Source organism: Anser cygnoides, chromosome 2, assembly GCF_040182565.1.
Source record: "Anser cygnoides isolate HZ-2024a breed goose chromosome 2, Taihu_goose_T2T_genome, whole genome shotgun sequence".
Classification (NCBI taxonomy): domain Eukaryota; kingdom Metazoa; phylum Chordata; class Aves; order Anseriformes; family Anatidae; genus Anser; species Anser cygnoides.
Genome location: NC_089874.1, coordinates 114,361,297 through 114,387,162, shown reverse-complemented (window position 1 = coordinate 114,387,162; position 25,866 = coordinate 114,361,297). Strand labels below are relative to the sequence as shown.

The window sequence follows — 25,866 nt, the reverse complement described above, 5'->3', positions numbered from 1 at the left end:
CCTTTACTTCTAAATATTACCTTTAATAATAGAGTTCAGTGATCACGTGATTTTTCATGCAAATGATCACTATCACTGTTAGTAAGAAAATTTAGTAATGACTGGAAAGGGAATTCACGTCTTATATATGATACCCTGCTTTCACCACACCACCAAAGCTCTAGCAACACCTTTGTAAAACCACGTATAGCTCTACACCAGTATAATGCTAGTTCCCTTTCAACTTCCAAACAGCTACAGAGCAGTTTTTAAACAACAGCACGATCAGTCATTAGGAAGATGATCAGATTGTTGTAAATTGATAAGCAATTCAATATAACGTTTGGGGAATTTTATTTCAGAATAAAGCAGAACCAGAATATGAAACAAGCATTAAAAATCAGAGAGAAATTAAACTGTTTGCTTTAGAGTAAATTAGAAACATTTTTCAAAGGTGTAGGAATACAACAAATTACACTTGTGTGTTGTTTTTATTTCCTTTTTTTTTTAAAATGAAGAACGAGTAAATTTGATTTCTTAAAAACGCATGTTAAACCTTGTTCGTTCTATGGTTGATCTCAACATGACACATGTAACTCACTTTCCAAAACAGGAGACTATAATTATACTGGAAGAACAAAAGCTGAGGTAATTGCTGACTAGAAAACTGTTACAGAGTCACTTGACATCCCAGAAGTTTTTCCAATACTTGATATCATCTTGTTCAGGAGGCCACCAATTTAAAAGACAAATTTGAGGAGCAAAGGAACAAAACTCATGTCCACGTTTCTTTTAATTTTACTCAGAAATATAAAAGTGCAAGTTCTGTAAATTAACAACATTTACAGTACATCACAATAAATATGCCACTTAGTGACATCTATAAATTCTAGTTATTTGAAATGAGTCATATTGAGATAAAAACTGCATCAACATCAACAAAAATACCTGACCCAGTAAAGATAGTCTTAACATATGAACTAGCAAGATGCATATTCCATTATTGCTATTAGACCATGCCTCCGAGTTCCAAAGTATAAAAACTTATCAGTTTACACAAAATACAAGTGAAATGTTTTCTCATCACAGGCACAATCTAACATAAAAAATAATTTTGACATTTACAAGGTAGGAGATTCTCCTGTGAGGGGAGAAAAAAATTACAGAAACAGATAGTACCATTTCAGTGATGAAATCAGATGAGTTGCTAAATCCACAGAAAAGCTGCAACTTGCACAGAGCTAAACTGTTACATTAATATATAGTGTCTTTCCATACCCTCTCCCGGCCTGGTGAGAAGAACAGGCCTTTTAATAAGTTTACTACAATTTGCTAGCTACCTCCAAGTATGTAGACCCCTAGACATCCCAACACAAATCGCATGCAGGTGCTTTGTGTCCTGAACAGCCTAGTCTCACGTTATATTTAAGCAGTGCATTTTAAAGGAATTTTGTCATTAAATGTACCGTCTCTAGCTATTCACCCAGAGTGGATTGTTTCTCTGACTACAAAATGTTAAAAGTCAGGTAGGACAAAATAAGATTTCAAGTACATCAAAGACCTTTTTTTTTTTTTTAATAATGATTCGAATTCTAAGCAGTCACTATATATATACACACACAATATATATTATATTCTATTCAATACTTATTTGGATTGACCAATTCAAATAAGGTTGAACACTCCTGTGTGACTCAATATTACTGATTAAATTGAATAAAAAACCCAACAGTGTACTACTATCTGTAACATACCTAGGATATAGAAAAATAAAGTCTCTCCTCTCCTTCGGGAACTGCAACAGAAATGTTTAACTGCTCTAGGAATGCCTTTCATAGCAGGAACCGTGTATTTCTAGAGAGAAATAAAAGTGTCTCAACCATTTCATTTGGCCTACCAAATATGATATTACTACTTCTCCTCCATATCAGTCTTGCTTTAGATGCAACCTCAAAAGCAAATCAATGAAGGTTAGGTGCAGACAAGGTCTAAAACCTTGGCAACGTATTCTGCAAAAAGGTAAGAAAAGAAAAATATTTAAGCTAAGGAACTGTTTAAGGCAACCTGACCAAAGTAAAGATAAGGCTTTTAGATAACTATTTCCAAAGATACCCAGTTTTCTTAGCTCTACAAAGTAACACAATTGAACTAACTTCCTGGTCAGATTTCCATTCATAAGCTTCTTTAAAAAAATATTGACCATCCTAGAACATGATACTAATTGAATATACAACACAAGGAGATACTACATATTACAAAGAGTTTAAAAAAAAAAAAAAGCTACACATGAGCACATAGATGGCCAAGTATTAAAAATTATATGGTCATGAAAAAAGTATCAAGCTCTCAGAGGTATTTTGGTATCTTGGTATTTTAACACCACAGGTTTGGAATACCATACAGAGACTTAAGATAGTGTAGTATTGGTAAAGCTACCAAAATAGGGTTGGAGGTGGGGAGTAGGTGTGTTTGTTTAATACCTTTAAAGGTCACTGCCATAAAGGTTCAGCAGCTTGAATGGAAAATACATAAAATTACTCTATCTGGCCTACTTGTTTTAATGTACTATTCAGAATATTAAGAACAGAAATAAAAACTGCTCTCACTGTAATTGCATGTAAAACAAAGTACGTGGCTGGAATGTACCAGAAGCATAGATCCTAAACATTGACATAATTTATATCGCAACTATGAGCTGGGTTGGGAGGGGAAGAATGGAAGGGGGATGGGAGGTTTAAAATCCACACATTACTCATGAAGTCACTGAAATAAACCACTCCAAGTTAGTAGGACCTGCTTTTTGTGGCCAAATAGTTTTCTCCCTCTTGCTTATCAGCTAATACCTGAAGAAGAAAAAAAAAAAAAAGGCGTTCTGCCCACTCCCATCTTCAACATTTACACCACTTTTATCATGTTCTAATCAAAACAAAAATGCTCCCCTTAGCATATTTTAGATCTAGATCTACTTTAAAAAGTAAAAATCACATCTGCCAATATTGTTGAAGTAACTTGTGTGCTTATTTAGGTTCGCTTGCAGAGTTACAAGTAATTGTGTTCAGCCTGGTTTAAACAAAATAAAAACTAGAGTTAAAATATACAAGGTCACTTAACCTTCTTCCTGGTTGATTTACTTCCAATAAAAATTGTAATATTTTACTAAGCCATACCAACTCTGACCATACTATGAAAGTGTCTCTGGCACAAGTGGTTTTCAGAAGAAAAGCTGGTCTTCCCAACAGCATTTTCTTCTGCTTCATCTTAAAGTGCAGAAACTGTGGGAAAGGATAACACAACTTGCTGTCCATCACTGTGGAACTACTTCTCTTAGAGAGGCTAATGCTGCATGTATGCGGACGTGCAATCTGTTCTCAAAGTCATAGCCCGTAAATTCCTCCTGAAATACAAAAAAACACGCAACTATTAGCCTCCTTCACTTTAGCATATGAAGATGATTTTACTAGTAATGCTTAAGAGGTCACGCTGGAAAACAGACTGAAGAGAAGAGGTGGAGATTCTTTATTGCTGTTTATATCCCTGCGTTACCCAAAGCAACTGAATAATTACAGAAATTCCAAATTGGTGAAGAGAGCAGAAAGCTTCCATTTCCAATGTCCTGTCTGGAATCTATTTAGATTAACAGCACCTGGGAAGTTACACAAGTCCTACGGCTCTAGAAAAATCCCAACACTCACGCCCAAGACAGGGACCAGACAGGACATGTATGAAGTTGCAAGTTGTAGTTTTCAACGTTTCTGTATCCGAGTCTTAGTTGAAAAACTAGGCAAAGTCCTAACACTTCAGCAGAGGTCACTAACGTGGGCTCTGTACCATGACTGACCTATCAATACATATCTACATAACATAAATGTGCATCATATAAAAATGTGTACCTACATGTTAGCGCTGTAGACTACAGGTGAGGGACACTGACACACCCACAAAACAAACAAACAAACACAATACCACCTCTCAAATACCCTTCTCTCAGAAAGATAAGTTTGAAAGTGTCTCAGTTTTTACCTTGGCTTGGAGAAGTAAGGTTTTGCCTCTTGGCACAGTCTACAAAAAGACAGATACCGCATTAGAAATGCATCGCAAACGTTACAGAAAGTATCTCAAGTATACAGCCTGGTCAGTCCAGAATAGCATCTCTACCTTGAAAACAAGGTATCAAGCAGACGAAAACCTCTCAGGTTAGGTAGGAAACCAGAAATACTAATGAGGCAGTCAAGTCAAGTATTACATATTTCAAGTCTTTAACAAAGGAAGGAGCAATTGCAGCTTCACATGGATGTTGCTGCTGACGTTGGTGAGCTACGTCAGTGCACGGGGAGACTAGTGACTCATGACTAATTGACCTATAGAGTAATTTTTGATTCTTAATTAAAGTTTAAGCCTTTTATTTACAAAATTAGTTTTTTTAAGGAACTAAAAGTTTTCAGAAATCTCATTTTCAAACTCCAAAGAAAAGATGTATGTATTTGCCGATTAATATTTACTACAAAAAGTTCACATTTTATTTCTAAAAAGGTACTGTATAGTAGAAGTACTACAAATAAATAATGAACTGCTGATAAGAGATAGAAAAAATAAGTTTTCTTACTCAAGTATACCCAAATATGGTCTTATGTATTTACATTGGTTAAATTACATTCACGGCGTATAAGAATATCTACAAAAAAAAAATCTTACTCTTGATGTAACCATACTAAAATCTCAAAGAATTTGATTCTAACCAAGTTAAAAATTAACAAAGATGATTCAGATTGCATGACGGGTCAAACATGTAATTATGAGTCATTTTAAAGGAATGTATATTTAACAAAAGCACGCTTTTTATACTAACGTGCATATTCTTCAATATGCTTAGCCTCTCTGGTAAAGGTGAGTAATAAAATACTATTCCCTTCTCTTTCTTAAACATTACGGAGCTCTTAAATATGACTTGCATGGTACCTCAAGCTAGTAAATGCAGTCTTCTAAAAATAGCATCCACTCACCTCTAATTCCAGCTTTTTCTTTTTCCCACCCCATGCCACTTTATTCAAGTCAAGCAACATTTGCCTCCTTATTACCCAAGTGCCAAGAGAGGTAGTTTCCTTTCAGATACTAAGTGCTACCATAGCTTCTCAGTAGCAGCTACAAGCCAAGGCTTGTTCAGCCCTCGAACACACAAAATAAAGTATGTTTGGTTTCTGTGTGCATGTTTCACATATAAGGCAAGGACAGAAGGAGTGCTCCTAAATTTGCAGAGCTTTGAGATAACCTCACTGCCCACCACACTTCTACCTAGCAGCAGTTGCAACATTTTTCTTTTTTTTTTTTTTTTTTTTGAGACACTTGACATAATCAAATTTAAACATTAAAAAAAAAAAAAGCAGCAGGAACATTACTGAACTCAGACTTCCCTACCAGGCTTCAAAGACGAGTTGTATGTCATACGGCATCACAGTTTTCAAAAAGAGTATTATTTGTATTATTTTTAAAAGCATTTTCTCTAGTTTTGTCCTTTATTGTGATAGTCATTCTTTATTGAAAGACTTTCTTTTCCTTTCCTCTTCAAGGGAAAGGTTCAGCTCAGATAATTAAGTAAGGTAAGACTAAAAGCAACCTAAACCAGAATCTTAAGAACATGAGATACTATCAACCCCATGACTTTATAAAACTACATACAATGAGGTGGGGGTTAAAGCTATTTCCCTGTAACCACTTCCCCTAACTTGCAATCTGATTCAGGAGGTACTACATAAAGCAGCATAAACTCCCAAGTAGTGAGGATACGTTTGAGGAAGGAAACAGCACAGTGAGTGGTGAAGTTGCACGACTTTAGGAAACTCAGAGCTCCCCGGGAGGCAGAGTATGGGCGAAGACCTGAGCAATCAAATGTATTCGTCAACCAAGTATGAAGATCAGGTGATTCCTTTCTTCATTCAGAACAACAAAAGCCTTATTTCACATCAGAGTGAAAGCCAAAGTGCCAAGCACATACAGCTTTCCAGGAATTTAAACAACTAAAATCACTTTCCTTATATATCACAAAATAGTACGATGGTATGCATGCCCCTAGTTGAGTTAGCTTTGAGGATGCACTGGTATGGGAGATTGTATTGGGTTTACGTGGCCAGGTCTTGGTAGCAGGGAGCCTGCAGGGGTGGCCTCTGTGAGCAGAGCCCAGCAGCTGCCCCATGTCAGATCAGAGACAGCTGCAAAGGGACCTGCCGCTGACCAGAGCTGAGCCAGAGAGCGACAATAAAAAGAGAACAAATTTAAGAGAGGGAAAAAAAATCTACTGCACAGCAGCAGCTGGGAGAAAGGAGTGAGAGCCAGCCCTGCAGATCCCCAGGTCAGTGCAGCAGGAGGGCAGGAGGTGCTCCAGGCACGCAGCAGCAGTTCCCCTGCGGCCTGCGGAGAGGCCCCTGGTGGAGCAGGCTGTCCCCCTGCAGCCCATGGGTCCCACACGGAGCAGATCTCCACGCTGCAGCCCGTGGAGGAGCCCCCGGTGGAGCAGGTGGATGTGGCCTGGAGGAGGCTGCGGCCCATGGAGAGCCCCCGCAGGAGCAGGCCCCGGGCCGGAGCTGCAGCCCGTGGAGAGGAGCCCACGCAGGAGCAGGGGGTCTGGGGGGAGCTGCCGCCCGTGGGGGACCCGTGCTGGAGCAGTTTGCTCCTGGGGGATGGACCCCGTGGTACGGAGCCGTGTGGGAGCAGTTCTTGAAGAGCTGATGCCTGTGGGCAGCCCCCGCAGGCTCAGTTCGGGAAGGAGGGCATCCCGTGGGAGGGACCCCACGGGGAGCAGGGGCAGAGAGTGACTGAGAATGAACAGCAGAGTCAAAGTGCTATAGACTGAACGCAGCCCCCATTCCCCTGTTCCCCTGTGCCGCTCAGGGGGAGGAGGTGGAAGAGGGTGGGTGGGAGGGTGGGATGTGTTTTTAGTTTGCTTTGTTTCTCACAGTTGTAGTCTGCTAGTCATAGGCAATCAATTAAATTAGTCTCCCTGTGCTGGGTCTGTTTTGCCCATGACGACAATTGTTGAGTGTTCTCCCTGTCCTTATCTCAATCCTTGAGCCCTTTCCATCATATTTTCTCCCTCGTTTCCTTTGAGGAGGGGGAGTGAGAGAGTGACTGTGGTGGAGTTCAGCTGCCCAGCTGGGTAAAACCACCACAGAGGTTATGAAGACATTTGTCCAGGAGTGGGCAGAAATATTCCCAACATGAAAAGACTTGACAAATGCCATATTGTTCACGGTATAAGTTTGATTCAAGAATATGGAGATACTTTAGGAAAACACCCGCTTCTATTTGGAAAAAAAAAATATTACAGGTAATCTTTGAACTTGAACAGTATCCAAGAGAAAATTAAATATGCAAGAACAGGATCTTAGACATTCACCTAGGAAATCTAATTTCACTAATTGTTATTTGCAAACAAATCCCTACCTATCCAAGGCGTTTTTACCAGGCCTCTGCTGTCACCAACAGCAGGAACACAGGGCAAGTGCAGGGAGAGAGGGTTCTCTGCATCCTCAGGGGCAATGCAAGTATTTCTGTACCCCAGTACTTACATATGCTGTTGCTGTAAGTGACGTATGAAAAAAAAAATGGGCATCATGGCATGACCAGAGGGGTGAAAAGAAAGTGTTTTTTACAAGTCTTTGTAGTGCTTTTCAGTGCAAAGTACTAAGTAACAAAGTATAGTGCTTTGTTCATCAAAACTCTTGCTCCAGTGCTTGCTGTCCATAAACATCGCAGCCATAGAAATGCAGATGGTTTGCAAACATTTATTTTAATCCTGAAGTAAGACATCACTTAATGTCAGGAATGTAGCAACTCCCCTGAACAATTCCAGACAGTCTCAGACTCTGTTACATAGGAATAAAACCCAGTAACAAAGTATGTCATTGCAGTGTTACCAACAGATGCATTAAGCACCTCAGAATGTCCTTAAGAGAAGCTCTTAACACTGAAATTAAAATGCTGCTACCTAAAACACACTACATTTCTTAGTAAAATAAATAAATAAATCTCTACAGTAGATATTTAAGAGTTTAAAAAAATAGATTATACTATTACCTCTGGATTGTCTAATAGAAGACAGCCAAGTTCATAGCAAGCATATGGCTGGATGTATAAATTGTTCTGACGGCACAGCTCATCTTTAGCAGCTCGCTGAAAAAACTATACAAAGAAAAAGATTGCAATAACATTAAAATAGACTGTTTGATCAGTTAAAAATCCAGAAGTGCCTGTCAACTTCAAGCACTAGAAATTAGCCCAGAGCTAAAATAAGTTTAAATTTCCAATGGTAGAGATTCTTTAAGCAAGGACACAGAGGTTTTCACTAACACTTTTACATCAAGGTAAAAGTCATTTGTTTGTATTTTTACCAAGCAATGTATTAACTGAGTCAAGATTTTTCCAACTTTATATTGAAAGGTATTAGGCCTAACAAGGAAATTTAATTTCAAAGAGTAAGCACATTGATTATTTAAACTATGCTTGAGAAAAACAGAAAACATTCATTTAACACCAGCATCAGCTCCCAGGTTCCTTATGTGAATTGTATTCCATTTTGGGGAGTGAAGAAAAAAAAGTTGCGCCTACAGAGATGTGGAGTGTGCCTACAGTCTGGAGCAATGGCAAAATTATTTTTTGGTACGTGCTAATAATTAGAGCTCTCAGTGTCTAATAGCTCTAGAGCAGTATATCTATGCCTTCAAAAGGTCAGCCTTCATTTTTATTTAAGTTGAATTTTCTTTGTCGGATAGAGTAAACCCAGAAGCAGAAGAACTTTTCCATTCTTCTACCCAGCTTCCCCTTAACTCTTCCTCTACAAGCCACGTTAGCTTCCGTGTTTGCTCAACATTAGCCAATTATTTTTACAACAGATACTATAACAAAGCCACACTAAATTACAAGATTTGAAAAGAACCCAACCTATTCTGTTGGAATTCATATAACAGACGGATCGATAGCACTGAAAATTAGTGACTTAACACTCTCTCAACAATATTTACTGTTTAATATAATAGTTCATAAAACAGGATTAATGCTATAATTATCATTTAACAACTTACCTGAACAGCATCTTCAGAATTTCCCAAGCATTTGTGTATGGCGCCAAGAAGCAAATTCCTCAAACCAACAGCTGATGAATCATCAACATCCTGACAAGCTTAATGAAAAGATTTCAACAAACAAATAAGATGGATTGAAATCCTTCCTTAGACAATAACTGCGATCTATGGTGACTTTTAGTCTAACAGTTCAATTTAACTAGAAAAAGGAGATGCTAGTAACAATCTACATCAGAGTACTTTGGTTTCTTTAAAATACAACCCATTTTGTGTCAGTCTCTTCAAGCAATCTGTCACTAATGGTAATTCCTAATAGGAACGAATTGGCCCTCTGCAGTAGTGGGTGTGCTCTTTTCAATGGAAGAGAATACATTTCTCTACTTGTCCTTGAAGTATTCACTAGAAAGTTAAAAGTTCATAAACAATCAACTCCTCCTGGTGTTAAAAGGCAACCGGGTTGTTCCAGATATTGAAAGAAAAATATATAGTCCAAGTTACAAGGATAACAGCAAAAAAAAAACCTCAACCAAGCAGTCCAGACAAAGCTAATTTGTTCTTAACTGAAGCCAAGTGACGGACACAGAAATCTGTACTGGACTTAAAATCCCAGACTAGGGTACTTTGGCATCACACTTCCCAGTGCTGATGAGCAGATAAGGTTAATTTGCCAGACCTCTGATGGTCTACAGTCTAGGGACAGACTGTGCCTTCAGCTGCATAGTGCTGTTTTCAATGAATCATGATACACGTAACCATCTCTAGATGAGTCAGGCTCCATTTTGATCAAGCCTATTAGTAACAGCTCAGAACAGCTCTGTTAAGCCAAGACTAGTTCCATGAGGAACCATTTGCACTTGTCTGCACCGTCGCTTCCAGAGACTACAGTAACAGGGGGGTCTGCAGGATTTTTCAAGCCTTCAAAAGGAGCTAGGGTCTGGGAGCAGTAGGGCTCCTTTAACTTCGCATTCTGCCTCATCTAACAAATTCTGATGGATTTAAACCACGTCTGCAGTCACAAAATGGTTTATACACATCACAAATAAGCCACCCACGAATAATTAAGGATTGGCTGCATAAAGTATTTGGACACTACACAACACATAATTCTGCCAGCTCTCATTTTTATTGAAAGTCTAAAGTTACGTGGCATTTTACTTATGAAGATACACAAGGGTTCAACTTAATTCCTACAAACCAGAGCTTTATTATGTCAACTTCCAGCCCCAAGGAAAAGCCTGGAAACTCCCTCCAGCATAGTAAACCCCCCTTTGCCCATGAGAAGAAGCAGCAAACAAAAAAAATATATATATCCTTTATCAGCTCATCATTCTTGAGATGCACATAAGGCATGGCAACATTTTCACTGTGCAGAAAATCTTGAACCAAGGATCACTGATGCAGACACATCTGTCAGTGTCAAGCCTTACAAGAAGTTCGTCACTGAATTTTAATCCATATTGCTACTTCACATTAAAATGTGCACCACCAGATGGAAGCTTAAAGGAAAAAATCTATGTTGCTTTTGAATATGCAGGACAGGAGTAAATACCATTTGCAATCTATAAGATTGATTGTTCTACAGGCAAATTACAAAAAAAAAAATACTGGAATCTATTTTTATACAAGTAAATCTCATTTTAAAACCTTCACCACTGTCTTTTGAGACTACAAAACTAGGGATCTGAATGCAACCCACTGCCACCATATAATTTAAACAGACAAATTACCTTAAATTAAAAAAAAAAAAGAACAAAATCACAACTAGTCCTGAAAAAAAAAAAAAAAGAAAAAAGAAAAAAACAACTAGTCCTGACCCTAGTTTTCTAGCTTTATGTAAAAATCATGTACGACCCCCAAAATCTCACAATTACAGAACCAAAGAAATCTGAGTGGCAGACTTTATTTTTAATTTTCTGAAGGAGCGGAGAATAACTGGAAACTGCAGGATGCATAAAAGACTGATGTGTGGATGGAGGGAAGGGTAGTAAATAGTTCTTGGTAAACACTGCTACCATAATTTTTTTAGACAGATCTCATCCAAAGACATCTGGAGACTGAGAAAGAGGCAAGAGCAGAACACCTTTCACCACTAAGATTCTGCTCCCAGCAGCCAACATAAAAAGAAACCTCACCACATCATGGATAGCCTCACAAGCTACATATTCCCTCTTAGAAGAAAATTAACATGCAGAAATAAATTAGTGGTTTTATTTTTTAATTTTAAAGTTAGGTTTAAATGAGTTCAATTTTGTCTGCTGACTTTGAACAGTAACTACCATGCTACTGTTTCACTTTGAGCAATTATTTATGTTTGATCTTAATGATCCTGAAGGTCTCTTCCAGCCCAGATGATTCTATGATTCTAATGGGCATACATAACTGATTAGAAACCCAACTATATGCAACAGTTAAAAAAAAAAAGTTTCCAAAAGAAACTATACAAATGGTAAAAATGAAGTATTAAGCTGAATCTTAATGGGTCCTTATTCCACTGCTACTCGAACTGTTTTGCTATCACATATGCATGCTGGTTTAAATTTTCATGCTACAACAGTCAGCCAGTCTGCACAAAAGAAGAAATTGTATACCTCATTTAAAACAAATATATCAAGGACCCATATTATACCTTGGCTCATATGCTGTAAGTTGGAGAGGGAACAGTTTGGAAGTGCTTTCCATAAGTACAATACTTCAATGGATGCCAGGACACAGAGCTCTTTGGTTGGCATTTGTTTTCTAAATCTTTCTGCCTGCAAATTGGGAAGAAAGAAAAAAGAGGGAAGATCTGTCATCTGTACTTTTACAGCAAGAATAATATTCACAAACAATATATCACAAACAGTAATTGTTTCATGAAAACACCCAACAATTTTAATGAAACGTCATTGTAGCTTAAAGACTAAGAATGAAAATCAAAATCTTTCAATTAAAGGACTTACATATTGACCAAAATTAAAGCTTCTTTATCCTAGATGTGTTTTTTTCTATTTCACAACCTCAAGAACATACTGACTGGATGCTGACCCAGCAACATCTGCAAGATCATAGGTTGGGTGATACTTCTTAGACAAGTCTGGGCTAGGATAGACTTGTCTACTTCCAAGACTTCCCTAGCTTTCAAAAAGAACTAAGGCTTTGACAAACAAGACAAGATAAAAAAGGAGAAAGAAAAGCAAAGCCAGAGAGAAAAATCACCAAAACAACTACGGTATTGTGTATTTGTCTCTTTAATAATTACTTCAGTTGAAAAGTGAATAGCTAATTAACATCTCCTTTGCCAAGTCATTAAAATATGTGACACTATTGTTTTTCCACCTGAATCCTTCCCAATAAGTTGACAAAAGCAACACAGGAGAAAACAGATATTCATTCAATAATAAATACTGGTAAATAATGCAACACAATTATCAGGTGTAACTACTGTACTGAAACAAGTTAGCCTTTGCTAAACACAAACCTTTTTCACTGAAAATTGTTCAATCTGATTGTTTTTTCTTTTGAAAAGCTTCTGAACTTCCTTGAACACATCCTGAGCACCATTGACATCACCAGTGGCTCCTTGACACACTATAACAACACAGAAACAAAAATGTGTTAATACTGCTCTGATATGAAACAGGAAAAAAAAGATCAAATATCATTAAATTATGGGGGGGGAAAAAACACTCATTTCTGCAAAGGACCTAGAGTGGGACTTGAACACAATCCCAGCTCTCCCAGGTATCCTTCTGTGATCATTAACGAGCCAGCATTTCTTTTTTCGTATCCATTAAAGGACTAATACCACCCAAACCCTAATGATTTATTACCTAAATCTTTGCAATACATTTTCACTGTAGTGATAGGTCATATCATAATTATAGCTGGAGGACAAGGGCATATGCACATGCATTAATAAATGACATAAAATTACATAAGTGAAGTCTGACAGATAGCTGCACAAGCAGCTGGCAGTGTGGAACACACTAGGTACACTAATCAACTCACCCGAAACAAAACAGTGCCATATCACATCACTGATTTAATCACTTACCCACATCACTGAAAATACTCACCTGCTGTTAAATAAGCATAATAGCACTGCGACCACCTGGATTCATTTTTAAGCCTTTCAAAGGACTCAAATGCATCTTTGAAATTCATCTCTATCATGCTGCACCAACCTAAAAATTAGACCAATTCAACATGAGAGCACAGTAATTCAAACATGGTATAAACAAATATTACTGAAACATAAAATTTTCTTATGAGAGCTGGAGCTAGCTTAACAATTGTACCAATAACTGGAAAAGTTAAAACCAAAACTAAACAATCATTTAAAAATCTGGTTCAAGTTAACTGGAAAATATTGAATTATAGGTGTGATACAAGAAGATGAATCCATTTCATATCAACAGCAAATCTATACAGACACCAAAAGCTCCTTTTTTAAAAAATAGAAATAAAAAGGCTGTTTTGTAGAATGCTAATGTTTACAAAGTTACCACCTGCTCCCCTTATTCCTCCTGACTATGACAAGATACCTATACCAGACACATTTAAAGCTTGACTCAACATATTTTCTCTAAAGACTTCTAAGCAAACTAAAAACAAAGAATTAAACTTTGTTGTTGTTGTTGTTCATTTTCTTGCATCAGTAGCATGAAATGAAATATAGGTCTTGCAATCTATGAAGCTCCATTAGACCTATTAGTTTTTGGCATGGAAACAGTGCTTCCACTGACAAAGCAGATGAATTCATTGCTTATTTTAATGAATCTTCTGTAGGTGAACAGTTCGCTTCTGATTCCATAATCTATTCTATGATTTTTGCATCACTTATAATTTTAAAGTTTTCTGCAAATATAAGCTAATTGCTGAATGCTACTCCCCTAAACAAGGTGTCAAGATTATCATCAACATAATCCAACCAAGACAAAGACCAGTATTCCAAAACCTTTTGATAATCCTAATAAAAATAATCCAGTTTCTTTATTGAAGTTACTAATCAAAACTTGAAAGTGACATATTTATAGCATAAAAATATCCAATTTACCTATTTCATATAAGCAGACATGTTGAATCTCCCTTTGGTCTGTTGCAAGTTCCAAAGCAGTATGAAACGAAGTCAAGGCACTATTGATTTGACACTAACAAAGGCAAAAGGAAAAGAAAAAAAAAAGTCAGATGTCTACAGTTATAAAAATCAAATTATCCAACAGATTTTAAAAGAACACACTCAATTTTCTACATAAACATACAGTGAAAAAAAAAAAAAAGGTTGTCATACTGATTGCAGGTTTGATTAAATTAGAGGCAAAACATCCTAGTGAGAGGAAAAACTCAAAGCTGATTTGATTCTAGATTTTAAAAGAACTAAATGTCACCACAGAGCTACGAGTTTGAAGAAGAAGGGATCATACTCATTCATATACCAGATCCACATTGCAAGTCCTTTGACAAGCTTCCCTCCTCTCTTTAGATCTGATCACTTTTGAATGTGAGTATGGGCAAATTATGGCAAAGCCTTTATTTACAATGATAAGCACACATCTTAAAGAGGTCCTATAGTTAATAGATTTTTCCCACTTATTTCAAACTAACAACATGAAATATAATACAATAGGCAAATAGAAAGACAAGAAGGAAGTATTCCTAATATAAAGCAACTCAGATTTGTATTTAAATGAAACCTTAGACGAGAAAACAAAGCATTTACTTGGAAGGTAATAATCATCAATTCCACCATGTACAAAAAAAGTATTAAAACATGCAGTAAGGAACCTGCCTTCAAAAAGTCAAATATAGAGAGAAAAAAAATGGGGCAGGGCCAGGATATTGGAGGAGTTTAATAATGTAATAATGATCACCAACAGGTTACGTTCCTCAGCCTTCCAGATCAGTCACTGCATTCCTTCTATCTGCTATTGAATCCAAGAAGGTGCTGATAGTTTTTGTAACAACTAGAAGGATAGTTCTTCTAACTGCACTTATCTCTAGCTTTCCCAGACACTTCTCCATACCAATCATCATAATGGCTTGAGGCCTTTAGGAAGATGCAAATTAACATTTAGCTCATTTTATGCTCATTTACTCTACATATATATACTGTGTCTCTCTCCCAGTGTGGCCTACAGTTTTTTTAAGGGGGTTCCTATATTCATTCTTACATACAGCTATAGCATTTCTGTATTAAAAAATCCTTAGACCACTCACTGCTGCTTGCAAATGTCTACAAAACTGTACAAGCAAATGTCTGCAAAAGATATTTGCCCCTGAACAAGAAAAATGTCTACAACACTGTAATAAAAATCCAAAACTCCTGCAAAAATTTGTAGTGTTGTATCTTAAGGCATGCCACTGCTTCCTGCCCTGCCCCCTGCTCCCTATCCCAACTGTAAATCTAGATTGATTTTATTAGATTTCTTTCTTTGTTTGATCAGGGTAAGCTATTTTAGTTGCTAAGGAACGACAACTTCACCATGGATCATATATACTGCATCAAGACAGCACAAAGCAAAGGCAACCATAGCTGTAACAACATAAATACTGCGTACTTCAAAAACAAAGCAATGATGAAGCAAAGATGCTTGCTGGCGTGATAGAAGAATACAACCCACCTGTCTTTCTGGTTTTAGTATATTTGTCCTTAAAATTTCCAGGGAGCCTGAGCAATATACAGATTGTTCAGTTTTGTAGCAGCACATTCTCCTCGCTATACATTAATGAAAAATACCAATGTTGCATCAGCCCAACATGACTGGCTGGAAAGTAAGTACTATTGGCCATGTCTTACAGGATGGGGAAAAATAGATAAATAGATTAAAAGGGGGCTTAAAACTTGATCTTTGGCACGAAGATGTTTCAAAATTCAGTAAAATTTCATTTTGAAAACTTCTGAGAAAAGAAGAAAAAGTCTGCATATTTAGTTCTCTGGGAAGATATTTCACCTTCTAAAAGCTTAAAAAAAACTAACTAAAACTATTGTAAGATATAAATAATTTATTTGCAGGGCTTGTTATTCCACACAATAACTAAGGATAATTACATCATTTTCTGCAATTTGATACACCAACATAGGGCAACACGTGAAACACTGAACAACTAATAATAGGAGCATTCAACAAAATGGATTTGCAACCTCCTACAATCCATTTCTCTGTCCAGTTCTCAAAGTGTTTTCTGCGTAAGTTTTCCATAAGCATCAAGCTCAGTAAATAAGCTCCTGGGATACTCCTCAGTAAAGTTTCAATTGTCTCCAGAGATTGTGACAACATGCTAGAATATGAATTTCTACTCTTACTAGAAAGAATACTACTACTCTTAGTATTCTTAAAATAAATTCATTACCACCTACTGTTTTACAGAGTAAACAGTAAGAATTATACAGACAGAAGAGTCAGCAAGTAGAACATCAAGGCTGACTGGTTTTGTTTGTTTTGGTTTTTAAGCTCTCATTATCATACACACTTGTAATTCCTTAAAGGGTCATCACTCATGCTTCTCTTGGACAAAGACAAAAGAAAAGATTAATCCATAAAACTTGTAATATATAGAACTACATAACCACGAAAAGGATTATTAAAGCTCATGTGAGTACAATAATCTTTCATTTCTTGACTTCAAATTGCAGAAAACAACCATCTACAGAGCTTAAAGAGCCAAGAAAGCTTCCTGAACCAACAGAGGTTTATATATTTTATAGCCTTGAACAAATAATGACAGAGGCTAGCACAATTTCTGAAAATAAACCTTGACAATACATAAGATCCTGCAGATTAAACACACCTGAGTATTCCACTGGTGTTTTGCCAGTCAGCTGGAGTATTTGGCACTTTTTCTCCAGCCTCGTAACATGCACCTACACCAACTGAACTCTACAGATCAAGCCTCAGAACATGAGATTTTTTTGGCCCAGCCCCAAAGACTACGTGTTTATGTATACAGACCCAGAGTGTGTTGCCAGACAGAGGAGCCATCTTGCCCCTCTCCATATGAAGCTACGGTTTTTGGTGGTGGTGGTGGTTTTTAAAAACTATTTCAGACAGGGGTTATTTGTCCCCCATTTAGAAAAGCAGATTAAGATTTTTAAAACTTGTTGCTGGTTAAATAAAAGAGAAAGTAATACTGCACGCTAAAGGGCAGAAATACGCCAGATTCAGAACACCACCTTTTACTTCGCCCTTTCACACGCTAGGCCTACACCCATCCTTTCTAACTTTCTGGTGCACTTTCATTGCAGCTTTCCCAGTCCACCCTCCTCCTTTCCCTCACTCATTCATTTCATAGTCTCCAAATGCCTTCTGACTTCAATTCTCAAAAATATGAGGCTGGGGAAAAAAAAACACTTTGTCTGCTTTTATAGTACTTATGAAGCTACATTTTAAAAAAACAAACTCAGTTAAACATTTACTAATATTTATGCATGCTCTTTGGAGCACAAACCATTATAGACTCACATGCTTTACATGTCTTTGCTTCTTGCTAGACCATCTTCATTCACAGAGATCATCTAATTCCAGCCCCCTGCCATGGGCAGGGACACCTCCCACCAGACCAGGTTGCCCAAAGCCCCATCCAGCCTGGCCTTGAGCACCTCCAGGGATGGGGCATCCACAGCTTCTCTGGGCAGCCTGTGCCAGTGCCTCACCACCCTCTGAGTAAAGATTATTTTTTTTACTTATATCCAACCTAAATCTCCCTTTTTTTAGTTTAAAGCCATTCCCCCTCGTGCTATCACTCCACTCCCTGACAAAGAGTCCCTTCCCCAGCTTTCCTGTAGGCCCCCTTTAGGTACTGGAACGCCACTATAAGGTCTCGCCAGAGTCTTCTCTTCTCCAGGCTGAACAACCCCTACTCCCTCAGCTTGTCTTCGTTGGAGAGGATTGTTCCAGCCCAGGTGTAGGACCTTGCACTTGGCCTTGTTGAACCGCTTGGGCCCACCTCTCCAGCCTGTCAAGGTCCCTGGATGGCATTCAATCTCTACAATTTACATGTATATATGCAAATACATGCACACACACAGACTAATGGAAGACAAATATACCATCAGCTGAAAATTACAAAAAAATGCACATTTTGTAGGATCAAAAGTTATTAAAAAAGAAAGTATCTGGTGGCCTGAGTGCTAGTAGGGTCTAACCCAAACCCTACAGTGACCGTTCCCAATTCTTGTTTTCAGAACATACAAGTTCTTCTGTATAAGAACATATGAGCCTTTCATCTGTGTACAATTAAATTTTATCACAGAACTGTGAAAAAACACCAGATGTTAAATGCTGCAGAATATACCTTGAACTGCAGCTGGTATACTCTGCATGTTATATAGGATAAAGCAGAGACTTTCAAATTACTGTAAACCATCTCAAAGTAGTATTCCTATGTGAGGTGGAAAGAATTTAAACCTACCTGCCTATCACCAAATTCAAGGACAGCTATGTAAGTACTTCCCAGCCTTTGTAGGAGCATCCAGTAACGTACCTGCCTTCACTATTATGGCAACAATATTTGAGCAAATAAAACTTGTACCTTCTTAACAGAGCTTGAGATATTTAAGTAAAGCATTTACACAGAGCAAAGTCTCAGCAGGGGAAAAGAAAAGTTGTTGAATGGAAATCTTTCATGCAAACAAAAAAGGGACATTTTATTTCCTGATAGCAACCAGTAAGGTTTCTGCTGACTAAGGTATGGCTACACAGCCTAGTGCATTGCATTCTGCCTGCCTAAGCCAACTAACTTTGTTAACGCTGGCACGTGGCCTCCAGCACAAACTATTTCACTTGGAATTAAACTTGGGTGTCTATTAACAACACCATTTTATACACAAATACTCTAAAATAACAGGTAAAGAATTCTACTTTGAAGCAAAATTGACACTCATCCAAAATCTATCCTCTGTATTTACACACAGAAATCTGTACTCATGTTATTAACAAGTACATTTACTACTTTGCCCTAACTTGTCCTGGAATTCAGAAGAATCATGTTGTAGTTGTAGAATTTTATTCCCCACTACATTAAATATCAGAGGAGGAAAAAAAAGAAAAAAAAAAAAGAAAAAGGAAAGGAGTTCCATATATGAAGTCATATTCTGGCAATCAACATATGTTTTCTACAGCAATTGTACTCATTGTATAGGTATTCCTAACGAACCCAAATTTTTCCAAACAAATAGAATATACATGGTTGAAGAAAGACCATTAAGATATTTCCCACCCAGTAAACAGCAACACTTCCCAGACTGACAGCTTGCTTGTGACAGCATAATTCTGTTGCTTCCAGAAAGACAAAGCTATCAAACCACACCACAACACACAGTTAAACCACATACAAGAAAATGCCTACAAAATCCTATGGGCCACAGAAGACTGCCCCTCTGTTCTGTTACTGCTGCTACCCTCTTCAAAATACTAAGCTGCATTTGTGAGAATTAACTGCAAACTCTGGCAAAAAACGGACCACCAACATCAAGATCTGGATTAGCTCTTAACTATGATATTGAGACAAACATTCTGGTTTCATACTTTTTTGCTGGGTTTTCTTGATAATATAAATGCCTTAGAAATATCCTGGTCAGATAAATGCAGAAGCTGAGTTGTTCAAAGTACTCATCGCCATCTTGGATTATCAGAGATTCTTGAAGAATAATTCTGCTAAAAACCACAAGGCTGCTGCAGTGTTTCAAGAATACCACTCTGCAACAGTATTCAGAAACACATTTCCAAGGAATACATTCTGCTTGGGTCACAGCTCACCATAGCAACAGAAAACATCCTGTTTTGTCCTCTTAAAAGCAAAAGCAATTATTCAAGGGAAATTATTGAAGATGATTAGCTGTGTGTGAACAATGTGTAAAATGAAAAGCGGAAGATAAATGCCATGTGCTCAGCAGATAATACTCAGATTTCAGCTTGACAAGCAAAACTGAAATAGCTATTTATACTGCAAGAAGCTCATGAGTGACCAGAAGCAGTTTCTTATAACATGGAGTTATAAATGCATTAAGCTGAAGAAAAACACATTTTGAAGTGCTATTAATTCCGACAGAAGTAGTGGAAGAGCCGATTTGGTATGTGAACTTGCAACTAGGAAGAAGTTGATCCTTTCTTGTTTCTTATCTTTCAATACGTCTACATCTTTAGTCAAGATTTACTGACGCTCGCACAGTTAATTCACACCAGAAAAAGATCAGATACCAAGGGGAGATGGGTGGGGGAAAAAATCAGACAGAAGAACAGAAACATGCAATACCTCTAATCGCTGTATCCTTCCCTTGAAGAACATGAACAGAGAAGAATTTGGATAAGCAGATTCTTTTTTTGCAAGAATCTCTTTTGCCTCTTTCAATCCTGCCTTGTTATCGCTGCCATCAAGAGCAAAAAAGGGACGAACAACTGTGTGGTACCACAACAAAGCTAATCTAAAAGAAACAAGAGCAAAAATGATTACAGCGCAAACAGACACGTCAGTACAATGTTCTACGTAGGCAAATTTTTAAATGATCCTAGAAGACAAAGGATAGGAGTCTTTTCTTATATAACCTGACATTAGAACAAACATACTACCATTACGATATACCACTGTGTTCCTAAACTGCACCTGAACATACGTTACCCAAGCATCACCCAAAGGCAGAGTAACCATCAGGCTCACAGTATCAAAGCACCATACCAACTGAGTCTTTACAAGTCTACAGATTTTAAAAACAAAACCCTTCCCAGGAAAACATTATGGATTAATTGTTCATGAGGAAAAGAAAAAAAAAACAAAAAAAAACACCCCCCCACACCCCTACATACATATCTGAAATCAACGCAAACAGAAACATATCTGGTGTTTGAAAGAGCAGATTTCTGCATGACCTACATCATGCCTGGAAACAAGGGCAGAGCACAAAGCTCTGCAAGATCATAGCACCCACCCCACCTCTACTGTCATTCTGGGAAAGGGAATGCCAGTCTCTTTCCCAGAAAAGAGACAAAAGAAATCAACAGGAACATTTAATCTTAAGGTTTCTTAAACAACCAGAAATACAACTGTTCTCCTCAAGCACAAAAGACTAACTCTGCTGTCAATGTTTCAGAAGTGACATTTGGCAGTACTTAAAATAGGTTCAGCAATAAAAGTATTAATTTGGAGAGAATATAATAACAAACTGCCCTCATAAATGGCTTTATAAAATCTGGCTAACCTTTCACCCAATAAAAAGACCTGAATAGAGCATGAAGGCTTGGGAAAAAAATAAAAAATATATACACACAAACATTCCTCCAAGTAGATCAGAAAGACAGTAAGGGAACACTCCCAATTTGCTAAAATTAAAAAACAAAACGGAAGAGATCGTTGGCTGATAATAGGGATAAATAACTGAAATCAGTAAGGATGAATAACTGACATTGATCACTCTCATATAAAATAGCATACTCTCCATCAAAGAGAATATAGCTCACAGGTAAAACCTACCGAGTCTTCAGGGCACACTTGCATTTACTCACACTACTGGCATATAATTTACTAGACATTAGAATAGCAGGTGCTGAAGAATACAATACTGACAAATTCCAAACACACACAAATAACTAACGGCAGAGAGATCACTAGCAAGTGATGAATTTACTAAACCATGACATGTTAAACGACAAACTACAAGCTTATTTTACCTGCTGTTGTTTTCTTTAAAGCAACATGACGGTTTTGGTTTTGTTTTTTTTCCCCCATTTACTTACTTTCAGTACTAAGTTATCTACCAAAGCATTTCAATATAGCTACTCACGTAGCTAAAGGGGCCTTCATGTCCTTACTTTCACTTGCATACATCAGTGAAGAAAGCCCCTGTAGGCGGTCTCCAGGAAAACCCAGCAGGTTGATGATTTTGAGCAGGTTTGGGGGCACCATGGATATGCAAAGATGAAAAAGTCCATATCCAAAGCTAACAGCACCTTTCAGTCTGTTTAGCGAATCCTCCGTTACACCTTCTGCAGCAATATGATTATCATTTGCAGCATCAGAAGTCAAGGATTCCTGAGTTGTTTTCTTCTGATATATTTCCTGAAGTGTATTAATGTCCGTATAGCACTTATTGTAAATTTTCCAGGCTTTTCGGAGGATCCACCCACCTTTTATGTATGCTAAAGATCAAGGAAAAAATATTTCAAGAAACATATTTCAGAATTGGAACACGGCAAGTAGTAAATATTGTTTCACATATCCTAGTATGCTTTCTCTATTTGCATTAAATTAGCTTATTGTATATAAATAATTCTGCAAAAAGAGCTACTTCTGTTATACAGATGAGATATTTCATATTGAGTACTACAAATTTGAGTGCTTTTCAAACAGAGACTTTAAAACAGCATGCAACACAAAGGTACTTTCCTGTAGCCATCTATCAATACAATTGCCAAGAAATACAGAAAACGAAACAACTTAATGCTGAATTCTGCCCCGCTATAGAATAGAGATGAAATTACTGCCTGGCAAACAAAGAAAAGCTTGAAAGAGATTTTGCCTCTTAAGCCCAAATCATATTAAAATAAAATTGATGGAGAAATACTTTAAAATAAAATTAAATTAAAAAGTAAAATAAAAACACACGCAATCTTCCTTTGGGTCAGACAATAAGATTTTCAGCATAATCATTCCCCCCCACTGCCCTAAACTGGGAAATACAGTATCGATTTAAAAAAAATCATAGAAAAATATAAAAGAATGCTTATATTTTTTCAAAATTTTTTCAGTTGCTTAACTTCTTCAATTTCAAATGAAAGCTGGGTACCTAAATTTCCCTAAGATCTGGTCTTGAATATTCTTAGCTTAGAATATGAGAAGTCTTTCTCTCTTTACAGGAGGGCATGACTCCAGAATATAACAATGTCTGATTTGCCTATTGGCACAGCACCCATATTGGTTATAGCACATCCCTGGACAATGACAAAAGTGGTAAACAGAAAATAAACACAAAGTATACGTGTACACATTAACTGTACAAGTAGACAACAGCATTTTGCCTGTCCTAAAGCCCTGAGACTTAGGAACTGCACTGATAAAGGATTTAGAGGACTGAAAGTGAGAGAAAATGAAAGTATGGATATAGCAGCAGTGTTATAAATAGATATCATCAAATTTGCAGAGATCAGCGTTACAACCAGTGCCAGAATTGGATCATAAATGGAATATGTCAGGTAACAGGAAAGTGCTATCAATACTAGACCAACGATCTCAAACGTTTATAGACACTCCTTCCAATTACAAAAAAAAATAATCCAGAGAAAGCATGGTCATTGCCTACATTACTCCTTCTTGGATTATTGTTACACAAAGAAGGGATGAAGTTAGTTTGATAGTCTTAATCACAGAAAGGAAGACTGCAAAATTTATTATCTAAGTTTTGACAGAAGGGTTCTATCAATAAGAACAGAAAATATTTACAAAATTAATCCTGTATCTTGAGTTCCATATTTAAAGTGTTGTAAGAAAAAATGCAACCCCCTGCCATGATTCAGCTGCATCATGAGGCTAATGTTACTCCAACTTTCTGCAATTAGGTCAACTTTTAAGATGTTCTGCACAGCCAAGAAGTATGTGCTTCACAACAAGATGAATACTCCTACAACTCTGTATAGCAATGCAGCAGACATATAATAAGGAAAAATTGTACTTATCCTACACATCATGTTTGTGCTAACAGCTTTGAAAAACCACTGCATTCTGACCCATGAGTCAAGTAAAAATGACTTGATGTGGAGAAAGGTATAGTTTGAGGCTTTACTTTCACCAGCGTGCTGCCATTAACAGTACACTAGGACCAGAACCTTTACAGATCTTCTATGCTAAGATAAAATAATCCACAACGTTGCAATTATGATTTTTGAACATAAAAAAATAAACAGATCAAGCCCAGTCACTGAGCTGAGATTTTGCAGCCAGAACATCTGACAGTAGTTGTCAGGTCCATGACAACAGAGGTAAATATTGAGAAAAGGTAGTTCAATATTGCTATTGGAAGCTAATGTAAGTTGCTGTATTACTAACTTTTTGTTGAACTATTTCTGTTACATCCATGAGGGTGGAGAGGAAAATCTGAAATGTGTTAGGCATATGAGAAAGCAGCTTGCATGTCATCATATGCTTCTTGTCAAACTGTTCCAGGATGAAAAACACAAGAAATTTTTCACTCAACCGTTGATCTGCCTCTCCATTTGTTTGAAATGAGACTAGTTTCAATAATGTGGTTGCTATTTCTGTGCAGAAACATCATCATCATAAAAAAAAGATGTTTATGCATAATCAGAAAGATAATACACCCAGAATCCTAAAATAACAGAACAGTTTAGCTAAATGGTGTCACAATGGCAGTAACTAACAGTCACTGAGATGGCGTTTAGCCACTTGGATTTTAACCACAGATTTCAGGTTCATTTTTTACTCAGTAGAATAACCCAAATACATTGCACGGTCTGCAGTACTCTGCTACCCACTTCAGTTCTCTGAGCAGCAGAAAAGAAAGGGAACAGACACCACGCAGTTATAGTGCCCAACCCAGTTACAAAGCTGCAGAATATATAATGAATAACTGTGAGGAGGAGGAGGGGGAGAACAAAAAAAAAAAAAAAGGCAAGAACCCAGAACAGCATCAAAACTAGTAGGAAAATCTTTCTGCAGCACTACACGTTGATACAGCAGTCAAAAATACGCCCTGAACTACTTCTAGCTAGCACCAAACACATTCTTGATGCCCTGGCTTGGAAGAAACCAAATCTGCACATCACAGAAAGCAGTATGTCCTTGACTGAAGATCTTAGTGGTATTTTAAATAATTACTTTAAATAATGTTATTTCCCTGATTCGTTTCAGCTGGTCAGCAGGGTTTTCACTGATAGTTGTGGCTGCCACCTCTTCCAAGGTCCAAAAATGTAAGAGAACCTTAGAAGTAGCTTTGCAGATGAGGCAAGGAGGTTTTTAGTCAACAAGACAGGAATTAACCTCTTTGGCATGCAAGGACACACTTCAGTGACCAGACTGATTCAGCAGTTCAATCTTCAACACACTTCATTTAAAATTACTTTCGCTGGCATTTTGTCATCCAAGTTCTCACAAATGTAACGCAGATGGGACACCAAGATTTTCCCAGGTGACCTGGGCTTCAGGTCTTTACAGCCTCTTTTATCTTGCAGGCCATGGGAAGCACTCAGATGCTAACCATCTTTGCACCAACTCTTCTTAAGCTTCTACAGGAACATACAACATCCAACCACTTGCCACTCTTGCCACTTCAAGATCAACCTTTACTACAAAGATAACATGCAAAAAAAAACCACATCTAAACATTGAAGCCACAGCACACCTGATAATTCTTGTTTTACAAATGAGAGCACAGCCAGGTAGACTTGACAGTCTGCTACAATTATTTGTCTTTGCAGTCGATCTATCATGGATAGAGTAGATTTTCGTCCATCAACCTGTTCGGAATACACAAACACAGAGCACAGAATTTTTAACAAAGATTTTTAAGATGATAAAAAATAGTAGTCTCAAAGTGACAAATTTAATTGTTTAAACTCTACTGTCCTTCGCATATCAAAAACCATCTAGCCACAATACAAGTAGCACAGAAAGGAAGCTTCCAGAAATACTTATCCAATACATGATTCCATGTTTTACAAATAATGTTCTTACGTTCTTTTTAATTTTATTCTTGATTGTTTCAATGACTCCAGCTTCTTCACTCTCACAGAGTTTTTCTGTAGCCTTTAAGTCATCACATGCCAGCTGCATTTTCTCTTCTTCAAATGTCATCATGGCATTCTTCAAAAAGAGAACACGGATTTGAGTAATAAAA

The 25,866-nt window shown here is 37.3% G+C and overlaps 1 protein-coding gene across 2 annotated transcripts in view; it reads right to left on the bottom strand.

Moving 5' to 3' along the window:
- Positions 1-316: 316 nt before the first annotated feature.
- The window catches only part of TTC39C (tetratricopeptide repeat domain 39C), a 47,846-nt gene continuing 22,296 nt past the window's right edge, over positions 317-25,866 (bottom strand). For both annotated transcript variants that reach the window (XM_048080064.2, XM_013183600.3), the window contains exons 3-14: positions 25,704-25,832; positions 25,372-25,486; positions 21,802-22,156; positions 20,280-20,448; positions 14,086-14,179; positions 13,106-13,213; positions 12,508-12,617; positions 11,677-11,800; positions 9,051-9,148; positions 8,047-8,151; positions 4,000-4,038; positions 317-3,373 (exon numbers count right to left, since the gene is read on the bottom strand). In XM_048080064.2, coding sequence (XP_047936021.1) covers positions 3,284-3,373; positions 4,000-4,038; positions 8,047-8,151; positions 9,051-9,148; positions 11,677-11,800; positions 12,508-12,617; positions 13,106-13,213; positions 14,086-14,179; positions 20,280-20,448; positions 21,802-22,156; positions 25,372-25,486; positions 25,704-25,832 — 1,536 coding nt within the window. In that variant the 3' untranslated portion in view covers positions 317-3,283. The remainder of the gene's footprint in view (positions 3,374-3,999; positions 4,039-8,046; positions 8,152-9,050; positions 9,149-11,676; positions 11,801-12,507; positions 12,618-13,105; positions 13,214-14,085; positions 14,180-20,279; positions 20,449-21,801; positions 22,157-25,371; positions 25,487-25,703; positions 25,833-25,866) is intronic.